At 37.2% G+C, this 19593-nt stretch overlaps 1 protein-coding gene across 9 annotated transcripts in view; it reads right to left on the reverse strand.

Annotated features, from left to right (window-relative positions):
• DMD (dystrophin) overlaps nt 1-19593 on the reverse strand; it is a 2125071-nt gene that overhangs the window by 358322 nt on the left and 1747156 nt on the right. For all 9 annotated transcript variants that reach the window (XM_074323908.1, XM_074323912.1, XM_074323913.1 and 6 more), the window contains one exon: nt 13596-13752. In XM_074323908.1, the coding sequence (XP_074180009.1) occupies nt 13596-13752 (157 nt within the window). The remainder of the gene's footprint in view (nt 1-13595; nt 13753-19593) is intronic.

Here is a 19593-nt window from a genome sequence, read left to right on the forward strand (position 1 = left end):
TAAACAAACAGATGCTCTGAAACTATGGAAGACAGCTACTGACCCAGATTCTGCAGTATCAGAAGGGAAGATGTTAATAAAAGTATAAAGTACCACATGAATGCTAATAGATCAGTGTAAAAACTACAGTAATAATAATTGTCCTGATCTAAGGCTTAATTATTCATATCTTTGAAAAATTCTCTCTTATTTTTAGTAGTGTTGCCTACGGAATTTAAGCTGTTCTGTTACTGGGAGAAAAATTAGCAGTTCCTTTAAACTTCAGATGTGTTATATGACAGGAGTGCTCAATAACCATAGTGTGTGACACATCTACAAAGAAAATCCTAATGGCGTTCACCATTCAAAGGAATTCTGAGTCTGATACTTTGCAAAATGATTCATCTTCCATATTTATTTCCAATTCAGTAGAGAGAGGCAAGGTGTGTGAGCCAAAATAATGAAATTCTGTAAGTGGAATATTAGATTCAGCCTGTAGATGGAGAGGTAATTTCTGTGTAGTGGGGTATTTTTGCACCCTTGAAATCATACAGAGTATGTGGGTTATTTACTCTGCTTAGAGGTAAGTCTGATTCTCCCTCTAATACTTCATTTGAAATCTCTCTCTCTCTCTCTCTCTCTCTCTCTCTCTCTCTCTGCACACATGAATGTGTGTAGATGTATATAGTTCTTATATTAGAACTTCAGTACGTAGCAGAAGAGTCAAACATATAAATAATTTCAATACAATGTAGAAAGTGCTATAGGTTTGCATTATATGGGAAAGGAAATTGGGAAAGGCTTCTTGGATATGATAATATTTACAAAGAATTCTAAAGCATGAACATGAGCTAGACAGAGAAGAGCAGGTTAGAGGAAGAGGAAAGAAAGAAGACAAAAATGCAGGTGTGAAGACATAGGACATAATATAGTGTGACATATATAGTTTTCTCAAGTAGGCCAGTGTTTCTAGAACATAAAGCATAAGGAGAGGACATGTCCAGAGATGAAGCAGGACACTGTCATCTCAAAGTATATTAGACCTTTCAGCCAGAACTTGAAGCTCAACCTATGACTGTATGTGCCCTGCTAAGCCTAGGTGTTGTCTAGTAGGTAATCAGGAAGCTTCGAAAAGATCTAAGCAGGGGAGTGGCATGGGCATGTGTATGTTTCAGACAGATTTCCCTGACATTAATACAGAGTGTGGATTTGAGAAGGGCAGAAATGGAATCAGAGAGACACGTTAAATGGAAATTAAAAGAATTCAGTGAAAAGTTATGAAGATCGGATCCAGAGAAATGGTACCAGAAAAAAAGAAAAAGACACAGCTAGAGTAGGGAAATGTTTAGAGAACAGAGATGTGAGACTTTGGTACCTGAATAGATGCTGGGCAGAAGAGAGAAGACGGAGCAAGGATGACTCCTAGTTTCTAGGTTGAGTAGAGGAATGAATGCTGGGTGCAATTAAACTAAATGTGAGGAAATCAACTCTCCTGGATTTCTCAGTACAGCGATGAAAAGGTCCAGCCTCCTGAGAACCTTCCAAGACATGAGCATTAGATCTGCAGCCATTTGTCTAGCTAAATTCTCTGATCCAAGAGGGCCAAATGATCATAGCCCAGGGTAGGTTCCTAGGTGAAGCTCCATGTTGTCAGAAAAACTGGAGTGGCTTCCTGTCTAGGTATTTACATTAAAAACAAACAAACAAAACAAACAAACAAATAAACAAAAAAACGAAGTCCAGAACTTAGGGACATTTCTAGGTTGTAAAACCTGAGACCCATGGGGCTAGCTGGCTCCTGGAGAAGTTGGAGATAGGACTCAGGCCCATTAAATTTTCAAGGAGACCCTTTCAGAAGGAACAGGGGACAAGTGTCCCCCTCTCCTTTGTAAACAGAGGGGAAAAAAAATCTCCTTTTCTGGTCTCTTGCCTATGGAGTACCCAGACGCTCATGCAGGAAAAATTTTTCGTCTGCTCTCATTATGTCTCTCCAGGGGTAAGACTTGGGCAAAGGGAAGAGGATGGTGGTGATATTTACTGTTAAGAAATGAAAATAAATCTGTCTCTCACCCAGGACATCTCATACGTACATTCAGGATAAAGTTAATAAAGACGAATATTAAAAAAACAACATTAATATGGGGGGGGGGGTTCTGTATGGGGAACAGAATAAGGAGATGTGATATGCTCAGCTTGGAGAGGTAACATTCATTCCAGAAGGAAATAAATATAAGTCTAATGCTTAGAGGGAAGAAAGGAGATTTAGAAGTCATTCTCTCACCAAGCTAATATCCATTCAGTGCCTATGATTATGCCTATGATTATGCATATAGGCAAGGATTAAAATGACATAAGTAGATGAACTTGCTCAAGTTACTAGAGTGGGCTGAAAAGAAAATCCTGGAGGATACGAAAACTTAATGGGCAGACAGAGAAACTGGATTCCATGAAAGGCCAAAAAGGAATGGATATAGGTGGAAATGAGGAGTATAGTACTATTGAAGAGAGAGTGAGAGTTTGAGAGGAAGAAAGTAACTAAGAGTGTTCAATTGTGACACACATACTTAAAGCAAAATCAGGACTAAAAAGTGCTCATGGGACTTGGTAAGAGAAATTTCAGTGGAGGGCAGTAGCCTCAGAAGTAGGTTTAGCTGAGGAATGAGTAGGAGAAGACGGAGTAGGTATTTCAAATAAAAATGATTTTTGCAGTATCTTTTTTTTTTAGATTGAAAAGAGAAAGACAGGACAGGAGGACAGAGAAGATCTTCTAAGGATAGAAATGGTTTGAACATAGACTGAAAGATGGAAGCTAGTGGTAGGGTAACCAACCACCCTGGTTTGCCAGGTACTGTGATGTATATATAATGAGAGACTTTCAATGCAGGACAATTGGTCACCATAGCAGAGAGGAATATATTAACAACCTGGACAGGAGAAAGTGGAGCTAAGTGGAACAAAGTCTGTAAAATAAGGAAATGGAACTTAAAGGTCCTGTCAAACTTAAAAAGACCAAGACACTGTTTGATGACGCAATTCCATTGTTAAAACTGAACAGGAAATAATTTAAGGATAAGGACCATCCATCCACTGTGAGAGACCACTTGTTTGCCCCTCGAGTTGTTGCCAAGGGCTTAGCTCCACCACAGCTGCACAGTTCATTTCTTAAATATGAGTCACTGAGGATTAAAATGAGTCTAAAGAAAAGACAAAGGAAGTTCTATTATTACAAAGACATAAGCACCACTATTTTCACATTGTTGCCCGAAATTAAGAAAAGAAAGTGGATGGAAGAGAAAGTTAAGTGATTGTATCTTCAGAACTTGCAAAGATTTAGACAAAATTCCAAAAAGGGTAAAAACTCCAGAAGAAAGGAAGAAATAGTTGGTTCAAGAAAACGAGAGGATAAAGAAAACGGTAATGTTTCTTACTATGTGGGAAAAACTATAAATATGTCACTTGAAATGCAGTTATATGAAAGGTCCTCTTCCATCAATTCATATAACAAACTTTGAGCACCTACTATGTACCAGACATTGTTCTAGGCAATGGGCCTTTGTAGCATGGATTTTAAAGGAGATAGACTTCTTTAGTAAAAACAACAACAATACCAATGACAAAAAAAACCCCATGAAGATTCTGCATTAAAATAATGGAAAGCTAATTTTTCAATACCTAATCAACTTACCATAAGCTGTATGTTAAAACAGTTCATTGCATTTTAAAAGGAAGGAAATGAAGACATTTTAAGACAAACCCAAGAAGATGCAATGACAAGAGCCTTGAGGTTTGATAATAAGTGTCTTGCCTTTCAAAGAACGTCTATTTGAATGACGTTTGGGAAAATATATACTCATACACAATACTGATTTTTCTCATAGATTATGATTAATATTTTAAATCAGATACAGTGGTACCTCGGTTTTCGAACGTGACAGCCGACAGCTAGGCCTCAGGATCTTGCACTCAGCGGAAGCCGCATGACATGTTCGACTTCCGAGGCGTGTTCGAAAATTGAAGCATTTACTTCTGGGTGTATGGCGTTCATAAATCAAAATGTTCATCAACGGAGACGTTCGAAAACTGAGGTTCTACTGTAAATAGGTTCAATCATGTGCTGATATCTAAAAGGTATTATATGTAAAATCCTTCTCCCATACACATGCAGAATACATCTTTACACCATTTAGATGTCAGTATTCAAATGTTAAGAGATTTACTTCCTGAATCTTTTGAAAAGATCATATTATTTTCTTTAAAACCCATCCTCTTCCCAATACCTTCCTCTTCCCCTTTCCAAGAGAGCCAGGCCCTTGGTCCGAAATAGTGAAAGGGAAGAAATAGAAAAAAACTACTAAAGACATAGAGCACCTCCGTGAGAAGAAAATAATATTTTGTCTTACAAATGAGAAAAAAATTAGGCATACTAAATCAGAATTTTTCCTTTAGCTTCTTAAGGTTTACAAAATAAACTGAAAAGAGTCACGTACTAGAAAATTACACTAGCAGTAAACCCCAAGGTAAATCTATTTTGAAGGTTACATTATCTGATGAATAGTATTTATACATCACAAATATTAACCAACTGGGTGACTTGACTGCTGGCTAATATTCATTCAAAAATATTTCTTTTCAATCTATTATGTATAAGGTAGGGACCTGATCTTTGTCCTTAAGGGGTCAATAGTTTGGTTGAGTAGGTATGCTTCACCAGTGAATGTTTTACTATGAATGTTTTACCAATGCAAAGCGAAGTATGGATAAGTTAGGATTTATCTAAGGCCATCAGTTCGTTAGTTAATTAGTTACTTAGAATCCAAATCTTGAAATTCTTAAACCAGGCTGGAAGTGAGTGAGAGCAAAAACTAAAAGTTCCCCGAATTACAATAATTTGGAAGCTATGTAAGTGGAAAATCCTAATGACCATGAAACAGATAAGAAACTTCTAAAACCTGAAAGTAATAGAGAAGAATCAAGTCATTGATTAGTTGGGATTATTTTTTCTGTCCCTCCTCCTTGCAGAAAAAGAAATAGGGTGAATATTACCACAAATACCTAATAACACCACAAATAGAAGTAGCTTAGAACCATGTGCAGAGGGGATAAAGGGTGAGATACTGATTTGCTTGATGTACCTCATAGAAGAGAGGGGCAGATGAGAGCTCTGGGCACAGGTACTGACATTACAGAGGGAAAAGCTAAGCTCCTTTCACCTAGAGACAGTTGGTCCCATTACTATGGATTTAAGTGAAAGCCCTTCTTTTTCAAAACACAGATCAGTTTCCATGGAACTGCATTTTACCTATATTTCCACTGAAGTGGCAAAGATATATTTGTGTTATTCAGACTGAAATACGATGGAATGACTATACCTTATTTCCATATTAGTTAGCAAAACTTTACAGAACCATCCTGGGAGGCAGACTGAAGTGGTGAAAAGAGCACTGCCCTGAATGGCAGGAGACATGAAGTTCAAGTCTGGGGAGGGCCAAAACCTGGCTGCACGATCTAGAACAGGTCATAAAAGCTCCCTGAGCCTTCACATCCTCTTTTGTAAAATATGGGTGTTCACTAATCACCTTATCTAAGTTCTAACATCTAGTTCAAATATTCTATAATCAACACGTTTAGATCCTTAATTAGCCATGGGCCTGTAACATGGTGGCAATTTGAGATTGTCTGTGCTAGGCATCATTCCTAAAGATGAAAATTACAGCAGTAGCTTGGCACATAGTACAATAAATCCTCAATACATATTGTTGAATAAATTACAGAATACACAGTTAGAAAACCAGTGTTTGTTATGTGGAGGCGGGTTGATTCAGATACAGAACACACTTGAGGGTGAAAGCCTGCTCTCAGAAATTATTAGAGAAAAAAAATTAATGCTATCAATTGGGGTAAATAGAGAGATCTTACTCTGAGCCTTTTCTTATGTTATGGATCCAAGGCTGAGTGTAACCTTTGAGTTACTGGGTGGATTTTCCTCCAGAGGAGGCCCTATTAGTTCTGCCTTATTAATCCCAGTGATTTCTTCCCTAGAGGAGATGCTCATGTCCAAACTTTAAGAAGGCCCATCGTTTTGAACTGCTGATTGAGGCTTTTCCTCTAGGCTGCAGCATTAGCTAGGAGATGAGAGAACACTACACAGACCCTAAAGTTTAAAGTGATCCAAGAAGGCCATTCATTCCACAAGTCATACCTGCAATTTGATCAGTGTTTAATAGTGTCGTCATCCTATATTATCATTTCAGTTTCCATATGTCTACCTTGTCTGTATGCCTCCTATATTATTTCCACTTCTGATTAGAAAGTTGCTGAATACATTCTGTCATCACCATGCCCTTCCTTATTTAAAGACCCAGCACATTTATTGAGTTCAAACACATCAGGAATATTTTATTTACTAATTGCTGTTTTAGGGACAATCAATGCCCAATTCATTTGCAACCAAAATCTTGGAAAAGGGCCAGATCCAGAAAGGTAGTTAACTGGAATAGTAGGAATTTTGCCTCTAAGAATCTAAGGCAAATTCATAGGTATGCAGGGTAGAAAGAAATTTGAAGGAAGCGACAACAAAACAAACAAACCAGAAAGACAAAGGATTCCCTGAATATTCATTTGAGATAGCTGGTATTAGAGAAGTTATGAAAATGGGGCATATGGGCTATAAAGGAAAGGTCATAATCATCTTTATTTTTCATTGTGCTAAAAACACTTAACTTGAGTGTTAAGTACACAATACAGTATTGTGAACTACAGGCATTGTGCTGTACAGCAGATCACTGGAACTTACCATCTTGCCTAACTGAAACTTTATACCTGTTGAACAGCATCCGCCACTTCCATCTCCCCCCAGCTCCTCACAATTACCTTCCTATTCTGCTTCTATGAGTTTGACTAGATAATCATCCATCTTGCTTTCGTGTATCTACTTCCGAATAGACGTGAAGATAAGGGATTGGAAGATCAGATAAATCTAGCCATTGTTTCAGATAGTCAGCAACATGAATATTCATAAATGTGATGAAATTAATTGGAAACAAAACTGAAAACCAAAAGGATACATTTCAAGCCTGAAATGATTATTTTTTAAATCGAATGGTACTCCATGAGAAAACATTTTTGCGTGTTTAGGAGGGAAATGTTTCACAAACTCCCCGTGGAGATTTATTTGTTTGGAAGTCTTTTAAACTAAAAGTTGCGTTCTCTGCGATCAAGGGCACAGCTAGAATACAGTCCAGCCTGCTCGCAGATCTGTGAAACTATAAAGGAACAGTTTAGTGCCCACACAGCATCTTGAACAGCTGTTTGACTTTCAATCCTAAGGCTGGGTTGCGTCCAACAACCACTGGGGAAGTCACTTCCTACTGACAATAATGTTGTTAAGTTCTGAGCTGACCTTGAGAAATCACTGGTGAAAATGCAATCTGTCCCCACGGTCATTTGGAGAGTTAGGTTTGAGATCATTGAGCCTACACCTTAAAATTGGGAAATTCCTTCTGAAGGAACAGTATAGATAAATGGATTAGGAAACTTTGTGACAAATTAATTTATATCCATTCTCAAGATATTTGGCCAAAATTTGAGTTTGTCAAGTGTAAGTGGTGAATAATTTCTGAATCATACCATTTGTCTCTGTCTATCAACATAACCCAAAAATGGAACTGTTGTTTTGCTCCACGTGTACACCCTCATTCACAATCATTTTGAAGTCTTTCGTATCTCCATAAATGGCATCCTCATTTCCCCCCATTTGTTCATAGACTTGAGAGTCATCCTTGACTCTTCGCTTTCTCTCACATTCCACATCCCATCTATCCTAAGTTCTATCATTTAGACCTTCAAACTGTATCTTGGATCAAATAATTTTTCACCATACCCATCCTTTCCACTTTAGTTCAAGTCAGCATTATCTCTTTCACAGATAACTTCAACAACTCGCCTAACTTGCTCTCTGCTTTCGCATCTGCTCTGCCAAGCATCAATTCTCCATAAAGCAGGCAGAGTCAACTTCTGAACACAAAATTCAGAACACATCATCCCTGCTTACGGTCCTCCAGTGATGTCTCATTACACACAGAATACAATCTACCACCAGACTATGGCAGACAGGACAATTCATTATCTGACCTTTGTCTCTCTCTACCACCTGCCACTAGCCTATCTTGCTATTCCTTGAACGCCCCAAACCTGTTCTAACATCTGGGCTTTTGCATTTGCTGCTCCTTCTGACTAGAATGCTCTTCACTCAAGGCCTTTGTTTGGCTCCTTCACTCACACAGGACTTTCCTCAGGTGGGCCACTACCTCTCGATCTTTCTCTATCCCTGTTTTGTTTATTTTCCCTTCAGAGCACTGACCGAATGTGATTTTATATATTAATTTATTGGTTTACTGTGTATTTCCCTCATTCAAATTTAAATGTCCATGGGGGCAGAGCCTTGTTTTGTTCACTATTGTATCTTCAGCCGTTGGCATAGAGAAGACACTCAATAAATAATTACTGAAAGAATCAATAAATTCTAGGAGTTTTAGTTATGCTACTGTTTTTCCCAAATGGATTTTTTTGGGAAAAGGACGAACACAGAAAAAGAGCAGGAGCTCATTTGTAATTAAATGAATTCGTGTAAAAATGCTTTGTAAAGACAAAATACTATACAAATATTATTTTAAAGAGTATTTGCCAAGATAGAAACATATTTTGACATGGTTAGAAAGAGGACTTTGGTAGAGAAATCAATTTGTAAATTATTCATATTTTATCTTGTTATTATCATTAAAGAAAAGTAGCAAATTCTAGATGACTCTGTTCTCAAGTTTTGATGATCTAGCTAGTTTTCAGAAGACTTCCTCAGATGCCTAGAAATGTAGCTCTAAAAATAATGTAAAATCTTTTCTATTCAGCATTGCTAAATATGACTAAATAAAAGATCAAACTTATACAAAAGTAGCTTACTCCATCAGTGATGAAGAATAGATAAAAAAGATGTCTACTTCCTCCATGATCGCCAAGGAGATATTTTAGAGTGGATATAACTAACAGTGAAATTTGCAGGGGAACCAAATTTGTTTGGAAAATTCAAGGGGCCAGGTCATCAAATACTGGAATGAATCACTTTACCATAACTTTTTTTGTTGTTTTTCAGAGGTGATAGGGAAGAATGCATTTCTTTTTTTTTTTTTTTTAACACAGAGCTGACTTGAGTTTTAACATTCACAAATGACACCCAAAGACAGTTTCTATTTCTGTGGAAAGAAAACACAGAGAACTCATCAAGCTAACACACATATGAAAATGTACCCAAAGGAAGCAGGCCAGCATTGATAACAGAATTAAGTTAAATAAATGTATAATCTACAACATGATTGCAGGATAACTTTATTGAATTTTGGAACCTCTCCCTCATTTTGTGGTGACTTCTAAGGAAATCGAACATGCATAATATATGACCGGACAAATGAACAAGTAAACTACTTTATTCAAGCCTTTCATTTGTCAACAGCATCCCACAATAATGGCTTTCTGTCCACTGTTTTAATAATGTATGTATTGATTACTTCCATCTAAATCTTAACCAGAAAATCTTAGGAAGCTTTGAAGATATCCTTAATGGTCTTTAGGGAAGGAATTATAGAGATTTTTAAATTGAAAGATGAAAACCTAGTGACAAACAATTTCATTAGTAAGAATGCAAACAAAAAGTCATTACCTATAGTGTTCTTATAATCAAGACCTAATCTCCATTTGGATTTGGGGTAGGATGAAGGGAATTAAATAAGCTCATGGTTTATTGCAGCTCTCCTTAGAAATTCTCCACTATGATTTGCTCCTTTAAAACTCTCTCTAGGTTAATCATGGAAGTAGACAAGTCATAAATATCACTTTAGTGACTGCTCAAGTAAAACAAAGGAAGTCAGTTTTAAAAATATATCTGGACCAGAATAATACACACTAATTGAAAACGAGTCAGTCTAGTGAGGCAAGTAATGAGGAACTGTAAAAGCCAGGATAATGTATTCAAAAGATATAAAAATTGGTCAGTTTGTATTTGCTAAGGCACATTTGAGCTTTAATTATTTATAACACTTCACCGCATATGGAGCATTATTTTATTAATTAGTCTTGAGAGCCATTCCAGTTGCAGTGGTTATGCTGCCCAGCTGGTTTGGGGAACACAGATCTACTCCCATGAGTGTAAAAATTGCTTTGGGGAGTGAGACTGCAGGCCCCAACTACCCGAGAACTGTCTCGGAATTTTACCTACAGGAAAACCATATACCCCTCCATCACAGTAATTGAGACTGACTATATATTTTCACTTTCAGTAAATAGTACAAGACATGATTTTTTGCTACAAAGTTTCATCATTAGTCTGCAATGATATACAAAGAAAATATAAATTACCCAATTTATAAACATCCTGATTTACCAAAAAGTGAAAAAAATATTTGATTATAGTTTCAACTTTTGACGTTTTAAATAGGATTTGTATTCCCATAAAAAGCAACAACCAAAGGCATTAACCATTTACAGTAGATAGTACATGGTGGTTAAAAAAAAAAGGATACACCAAATACATGGGCAACAAGTTTATGATACAAGTGACCCATCTTGGTATCAAACATTCTATATAAACAGTATTTGACTCAAGCAACCCATAAAGCAGAAGATAATTTATAATCCTGGAAACATGCCAAAGTAAAATGAATGTCTACAAATACAAAACCTGTCAAAGACTAGATCTGGACAGTTTTGTACCAATTGTGTTTTCTTTCTTTCTTCCTAAGTGAATTCAAAAGATCCAACAGAGTTGCAAGGCTTTTCCTTTTTTTTTTTTTTTTTTTTGTCTACAGGCAACAAAAGCATTACCAACCAGACAGTCATCCCACTACAACTATAAAGGGCTACTGCATAAATGTGCCAAATTCTGAGTAAACAGGGTGCTAAATTGTTCTCTCATTAACAATTAGGAGTGATGATATTCTTTGAGGGAGGAGAGCGTTTTGTGAGAAGTATTTTTTAAGGATACAAAGAGAAGCTCATGAAAACACTGGGCCAGACGACAAGTAAAAACAGTGGGCATCAAAGTAGCTCCACACACTACAAAAGGATGCTTAGTTGGGAATAAACAGAAAAATCCTCCAAGTGAGGAAGGAAAATCACTCTCTATTCTTTATTTCCCTGCCTCTGGTTTCAGTAGGCTAGAGAAGAATGAACAAAATTAAGATTAGTTCATTGGTTTTTCTCCTCTCTTCCTCCCTCCTTACCTTCCACCCTTAATTCCTTTGTTCCGTCGTCTATTCAATGTTTACCATGTACTAGACACTTTATTAGGTGTGGGTATAAAATGACAACCCTCTCTCCCAAAGAAGGTTGCTTGGAACTCATGATTTTGTGAAGGTGGGTGACATTAATCAAATAGTCACACGTATCCATGATGATAAAGAACGCTAAGTTATAGAAGGAAAAGTAGATGGTGTTATGAGAGTGTATACTGGGAGATGGGATCAAATGTGGGTATCAGGGAATAGCTTGCTCGATGTCTGAGCCAAAATGTAAAGGATTACTAGATGTTAACTAAGACATTATAAGAGAGTAATTAATGGTTTTAGACAGAGGATCGGCACATTCAAAGCCAAGTTAACTTATGGAGGAGTATGACTAGAATCTTAGTTCCCTGACTTGTCCAATGTTTCATCTTCTTTAGTTTCTGGAACTAGAATAAAATTACCCCTTTTGTAGAAATTTTGTCTCATTTCATTATGTCATATAATGCATTCTATTTAAAATGCCCATCCTTCTCAATGAAAGCTCTTCTACATACACACCAGAGTGTTTTGACTATTTATTCAAAGTTGGAACATTAAAAAATCAGTATTATACCTTACCACAAAAACTCATTTAATATTCTGAATTAAATGAAGGTGAATGGCTAAAAAAGAAACTGGCAGTTTCCTTGGCAATTTTTTTGCAAAGACTCCCACATCTTCCCTCATCTTCTCTTCCCTTTTTGTAATCTTCTATATTCTTTTCTCTGTAATAAGATAAACCCTTGACCTTTCTTCAAGATGCCACCTTTGGCTGTGTCTCCATAGAGATCTTTCCTTTAAGTGCTGAACATATAAAAGCAATACCATTTTATCAAGCTTTTCTTATTTGGTAGTAATTTTCTTGGTTCGCTATTCATTACTGTTTATATACGTTTTATTCTCATTTCAAAAACACGTATCAGTATCTATTGTATATCAGACATTTTGCTAGTTACTAAGATCTTGGAGGTGAGCAAGACCAAATCTCTATCTTCCCCACTCAAAGCTTAGTAGAGAAGATGGAAATATAATGGAAAAGAAAAGAGAAAAAAAATTGACCACTGCTAGTGATCAACTAGTGAACAACTAGTGACCATTGCTAGTGATGCTAGTGAACAACTTGTTATTCTGAAGACTGGAAAAGTAGAAACATTTATGCTGCCCATCCTGTATGAACAGTATCCTGGATACACAAATAGTGGATGAGTGAACATTTTTTTTTTTCCAGTAGAAGTACTCCAGCTAATAAAAGAAGAAGAAATGATAGAAATAGGCAATTATCACATTGCAACCCCTAGCCATTGATCCTTAACTGCCCAAATCACACACAAAACAGAGAAGACAAGACATTATGTGTCTCCTGATGATGCTCCATAGCAAGTAGTCAGACCTGAATATGATCAAACCTGTAGAAACTGTACTTTTCAATATGGTAGTCATTAGCCACGCCCAGCTACTGAGCGCCTGAAATGTGGCTAGTCTGAAGTGAGTTGTGCTGTAAATTTTTATATTGATTACATGTTGAAATGACAGTAATTATTGTCTTGTAGTTAAGTAAGATATAACCATTAAAGGAAACTGTGTGAAATGTATAGGGAAACACTCTGTACTATTTTTGTAACTTACTGTGAATCTATGATTATTTCAAAATAAAAAGTGAAAAAAAGGAAAGATTTAAGAGACAAGTCTACCAAATGCAATGTGTGGACCTTATTTCAGTTCTTAAACTACCCTCCTTCTCACCCCCCAAAAAACTGTTAAAATATTTAAGACATATATGTGAGAAATGGAAATTTGAATATTGCCTGGATGTTTGTTGTGATAAAATTACTGATATTTTAAAAGTATTATAGTAGCATTGTGATTACATTTAAAGAGTCAATCCTTACATTTTGGAAATACTTTCTCAAATACTTATGAATTAAATGATCCATGCCTGAGATTTGCTTGAAAATAATGGAGGACAGGGTAGAGGCATAAAAGAAGTAAGACTGGCCATGAATTCATAATTGTTGAAGTCTTGATTGATACATGGTTATTTATTATAGGATTCTCTCTGCTTTTGTATAGTTTTAATATTTTCCATAATAAAACATTTTTTAAAACCACCAAAAGAGATGGGTAACTTCTTAAAGGATATTATTAATGCAGACATTTAAAATACAATGGCTTGGATTATTTATAATTGACCCTTAGACTAGAGGAGTCAAAAAAATTTCTATTCAACTTAATTTTAATCAAAACTATTTTTAAAATAGTCATTGAATGCATACTATATGCCAGGCACTAGGATTAAAATCGTCCTACCCTGTGTACATCATTCTGCTTCTGAACTGTTGGAAAATCGCCTCCAATCGGTGCCTGCCGGCTTAACTCATCATCTTTCAGCTGGAGCCACACCAGAAGTTCTTGCAGAGAAAGGTGCAGACGCTTCCACTGGTCAGAACTGGCTTCCAAATGGGATCTGAAAAATAACAGGAGCAAACGATATCAGAATATCTAGAAGGGTAACTGAGGATTCTGACAAGACCATTAAGATACCTTGATTGGTTAAGTTCCCTAGCGTATGAAACTGTTGTGAACTACATAGCTGGCTATCTGCTTTTGAGAGCCATATAATGGGGGTATTTTGATGGCAATTTTGAGGAAAGGCAGTGTTTAGCCCTATGTTTATTTCCACATGCAGAATTCTGAGATTTTTGGCATGAAATATACACTGGAAAAGGATTGCTTTCCCATAGCTTTGCAGTCGATGATTCTTAATGTTTCTGGTAGAAAAAACTGGACCCAGTGACTAATATCAAACCACTCAGTTTTTGTGTGACTCATGTTAGTACTGGAATTCTTTCCGAAAGGTCTCTCCCCACATTTTTGACTTTTCCATTTCTACACCCTAGACAGCCTCTTCCATTGACTCCTTCCATCTGGCATCTGTTCCTTTCCGCTGCTCTTCCCATATGCTTCTCCTTTTCCTCTACCCTTCTTTATTCGTGTGCACCTGGGATTTGTTTTCACCAAGTTCCAACATTTTCCGTTTTGCTTCCTTTGTGTAAAATGTACTGAGACAACAACTCACGTGGAAAACTAAAATCAGACATTTGCCTGAAAGCCTCCCCCAAACATGAATAATTTAGGCAAGAGACTGAGTGCTTTACCATCAGCTGTATTTAGAACATGTTAATCTGTGGAAGCCATTTAAGAACACACAGATGAGGCTCTGTGCTATGAAATCCATGTTCCACTTGGGAAGGTGAAGCTCAATTAATAAAATAAATCAGAATCCAGAAAACAAAGAAGAAATGTGGAATGCTAGCAATGCTCTACCCTCAACTAAGTCAAGAATTATACTAATCTATTACCAGCAATTACTAATTAATTCATAAAAATTAATGTTGACTATAATGAAAATATGAAAGTCTCTAATGCTGCAAAGATTGAAATGTAAAGCAACCGGGTAGAACATTTTCCTTTGCATTTGGTAACTTCTCCTGACATTTCAAATACAATTTTCCTACTGGCTTTAGTCAAATACAATCTGCAAACAGTAACATGTACTGAAATTAAATTGTTGGAAACTTTCTGAAGCATAATTTGATGACACATAAAAGTCTTTAAAGTGTACAAATACAATGGCCCACAAACTTAAATTCAAGGAATTTATACTGAAGAAAGTCATTGAAAAAGCATGCAAAGAGACAGGTAGAAAATGTTTATAGTATCATTTATGATTGACACAAAATAGAAACAACTTAAATATTCAACACTAGGGAATTGGTTACGTATATAATGGTGAAATCATCTAATGCAGTGCTCAAATCTATGAACCCTATGCAATGTTCAATGTGATGGTGTAGGCAAATATTTATGGATATGGAAAAGATCACCCTTTCAGTTGCCAAATGAGAAAACAGGTTACAAAAATGTACACAATCTATTTTTTCTGAAACATTTGTCTGTGTGTATGTTTTTCTGTGCACATGCTTTAACATGTGTGAAAAATTCTGACATGACATCTAGTTTATCTCTCAGAAGTGGATTTACAGGAGCTGCATTCCTTCATCTATATACTTCTGCAAATTGTCAGAAGTTTTTCTATTATGAGCAACAGAAACATTGTATTCAGAAAAAAAATGAAGGCATTTCCATCAGAGAAATTAAATCGTTCAAGACTCTAAGGGCATTTATTATCCGATAAATAAATCATGAAATACCCCAAATAGCATGAATTAAATATAATAGTGCAGATTGCTTATAGGGTAGAGGTCAATTCTTTTATGTTTCTTTTCCTTCCTACTCTTTCAGTTACAACTTTTCCATAAGCCTCAGTAAGAATTCCCTATGCAAGATTTTAGCTGTGTAACGGCATGTAATGACTATTGGTTACGGGGATTCCCTGGGGTGTCTGGAATTTGCAGCTGGGACCCCTTGAGGGTAAAAGAGGCTGTCAAGCAGGACATTTTGAAAGATAGGTGGAGAGAGGCATAGTCCCGACACGGAAAAGCAGCAAATGGGAGAAGAGATTCTGACCTCATAAATATTTACTGAGTGCCTCTAAGTCCCAATAAGGCACTGGAAGTAGGAAAGGGGAAGGTAAGGGAGAACAGAAAGATTCCTAATGCTTGGCCTCTCTCTACCTGGGACAGGAAATAAAATATCCCCGTGGGGAAAGTCTAGAGGAGGACAAATATGCACAAGATAAGAAGCCTCCAGCTGTTGCTTCGTTTACATAGCCCTTGCTAGGTTAAATGGTGCTGACTAATTATTAGCAGGCCAGTGAAACCCTTTATGCCCCCTAAGAGAGAAAAAAAACAGCTTTGAGATCCAGGGAATTCAGTTCTAAAGGATCTAAGAGAAACTCCATAGCATGAGATAAGGAGGCTGTTAGGGGCCAGGGACGTAGAACAGTCAAGATAGTTAATAGAGGAGCAGAAGAAGGATCTGAGCCCATCTATGGCAAAAAGCTCTCATGTGTCTGGGTGAGGGTACCTTATTCATCCATAAGGTATGGAGTTCTGTAACATTTCAGCATGTTTGATCACCTTAAACACATACTAAATGACTGTTTCTTTATTTGCCTTGCTAAAGCATGAGCGTGAAAGGCAAGATGTGATATGAGGACAAAAATTTAAGCAAAAGTCTTATAAAGGGCAAAGGACACTAGGTAAGGGCTGGAGAGGAGAAAGTCAGAGAATGGCTTCTGATTTAAAATAACATTTACAAAGATATCTGATGAGGCAGAAAAGGGGTAATAAAGGTCAACCTGAAGGGGGACTGCCCAGGCCTGCATCCCCTCCCCAAGAACTGCCCAAGCACATCCCCTAAAAATAAATCTAAGATGTCTAAACCCTCATAAAAAGAGAAGATAAGACCCTACTGGTATTAACAGTTTCTTCACACATGCGCTAACTGCCAAAATCTGTCCATTAGTTGAACTCCAGCCTAATTATAATGCAATTAGAATGGAATGAACATAAAGGTTTGCCTTCTCCCCCCACCCGCCCTGTGGGTTTTTCTGGATGCATTCTGCGTAAGAGTACGCGCAGAAAGAAAATAGTTATATAACCAACATATGTCAATCTAATGACCTCAGTCTATGCGTCACATCTCCTGCCATAAGGAAATTTACCTACACTTTCCTATATAAGAAAAAGCTAACCTAAAGTTAGGTGTAGTCATCTGCCCCGGCAACATCTAGACCGGCTTCTTTCTTCTTGAATAATATTTCCTTGCTGTGCTCATTTCAGGCTGAGTCTGTGAATTCTTTTCACCTTTTGCGACCGACCAGGAGTTAATTCCAATGACACAACAATATCCAATCTAAAGTCACTGTTCTCAAACTTCAGTGTGCTTAAGAAAAACTTGAGTAGCTTGTTTAGTGTACAGATTCCTAGGTTCCACCTCCAGAATTTCTGTATATTTAATAAGAACCTTCACAACTCAGCAGGTGAGCTCCAAGAGTATTCTCTGAGAAAGAATTTCTTAAACTATTTCTTATGTGCCCCAAATATTACTTGTGGGTCTCCACAGGGGAAAGGTGGTATTTGTCAGTGACATGATTTTGAAGGAGATCTAAATGTAATGAAACACTATGAGCTCAGAAAACATTTTCTTTGGCCATACTAAGCTTCTGAAGTGTTTTCAAGACAGAATTCTAATGCATTTGTTGTAAGCAGCTGCCCTTTTTCTATTTTCAAGATTGTATACCGAATATTTCTAAATGATTAACCTGTTTGTATTTGGAATATCTCTTCCTGAAAATGCTTCCTTCTATTTGTAATGATGACACTCCCCCCCCCCCACCTGTCCGGTTTTATCATAGGCTGTTAGGGCTGGGAGAAACCTCCCAGATTGTTGTTTAACCTTCTTGTTTTACAAATGTGGAAACTGAGATGTAAAGGTATAAAGACAGCTGCTGAAGTACAGAACTTGAGCTGTCATAGTAAGACATGGCAAGTAGATATTACAAATTTTTCTAATATGAGGAACTCCTTAACCTTAGTGGTTTTAACCAAATGTTTTGGATCTCTGAGCAAAAGGCTTCCTACTAACTGGCAGAGACACTCTATTTACCCCTACCCACTCAACAGAAAACAACAGAGGAGGTTTGAAGAGGCACACTTAGCTTCTGTTTTCTATTTGTCTCTATTAGTGAAGACAAGAGCTTAGGGGTTACTAGCTTTCAACAAGGCAAGTGCTGATCTTTAATAAACAGATAATTTCTACAATTTGTAAGGTTTAGGTAAAACGCTGAACCTTTAGGTGTGTTGGAATACATTGCTCGGTCTTTAAGGAACTCTTCAGTGTCAGGACTCTAAGAATTATAGGGGCTGCTAAAGTGATTGTTATTTCTCTAGACACAGATATTTCAAGTGTGATTTAGTTGATGCCTAGTTCGAAATCCTTAATAAAACTTTACTCTGAATGGCATGTATTTTTAAAGCAAAATGTGTTATATTGAATTCACTTTTCACTTTGACTTCCTTTATAAAACTAATGATATATCCTTGTATATCTTTGGTACCCTTGTGTAATAAGATAGCTCTTAAGCATACAGAAAGAAAAGGTAAAAATGCAGAAATAATAAGGAACCACAGAAATAAAATGGGAGCTATGGGGCTTTAAATAGAGAGAATTAAGCTCAAAGAGAAGTAAACATTTTTTTTTTCCCAGATGGGTCATGAACTCCAACTTTCAAATATAATTAACATTCTAAGAGTAAAAGAAAGGTCAGAGATACTCAACGTCCAAGTTGCATTTTTCTCTCAAAGGTAGAAAGACTCTGCCTCCTTTTGCTCTTTCTTTGTTCTCCATTATAGAAAAACTAACTATTCTAACTTCTAATACCATGTACTGTTTTGGAGATTTATTGCTGCTGTGAACTCTATAATGTTGGTGTTCTAGCCTCTCAAATTAATGCTCAAAATTTCAGAAAAGTGAATATTTGTATATAACATTTACAAATTTTTCTCCCAACTATAAAATCTCAAAGAATGTAAATTTTGCTGAAATTGAGATAGAAAAATTATAAGCAGACATGAAAATGGCTGAAGTAGATGGGATGAAGGCAAATACCACAACAAAGCCAGAGGAAACAACTTTAATAGTTAGTTAATAGATTCAAGTTGCGGACCCGCCAGAGTAATCACTCAGGTGTAGAGGGGGAAGGCCATTCAGCTTGTAACAAAGCCATTCAAGCTACAGAGCCCACCAAGATTGAGTGCCTAGGTACAGGGAAGGGAGCCAATCAACTTGTAGTGAACAATTTCAAACTGCAGAGAACATGCGCAGTCTGAAGAGATAAGGTAATAGCCTCTTGTCAATCACAGGTGTCAATCAAGTGGTCCCACAGCTGGACAGGAACAGCTCATCCCAGATAAGACCCCCAGGCTCCTGCGAACCACACCTTTTTCAGCCTTGCCTTTGTTCCGCTTGCTCCAAACCCTTTGGAGTGTACTTTCTCTTCTAATAATGGCCTTGAGACACTGCTTTCTGCTCAGGCCCACTTTTTTGAAGTGTACTTTTTCTTCTAATAAACTGCTTTTTTTTTTTTTTTTTACTAGTTTACCACAGTATGTCGTTCAATTCTTTGCTTGAGACGCCAAGAACCTGGACATTGCGCTGAGAAGGGCCCACTCTCTCGTAACATATTTTGACGAGCCAGCCAGGAGCAGCTCACCGATTCCCTGCTCCTCCCCGCGACCCCCAAGCTCGGCACTGCAGCAGCAGCCAAGAGGAGGGGCCACAAGAGCGTGGCTCCTGAGCACCAGGCCACAACCTGGCTGCCACCTGGCCATTGCAGCCACTG

The sequence above is a fragment of the Rhinolophus sinicus genome, chromosome X (assembly GCF_036562045.2).
Source record: "Rhinolophus sinicus isolate RSC01 chromosome X, ASM3656204v1, whole genome shotgun sequence".
Classification (NCBI taxonomy): domain Eukaryota; kingdom Metazoa; phylum Chordata; class Mammalia; order Chiroptera; family Rhinolophidae; genus Rhinolophus; species Rhinolophus sinicus.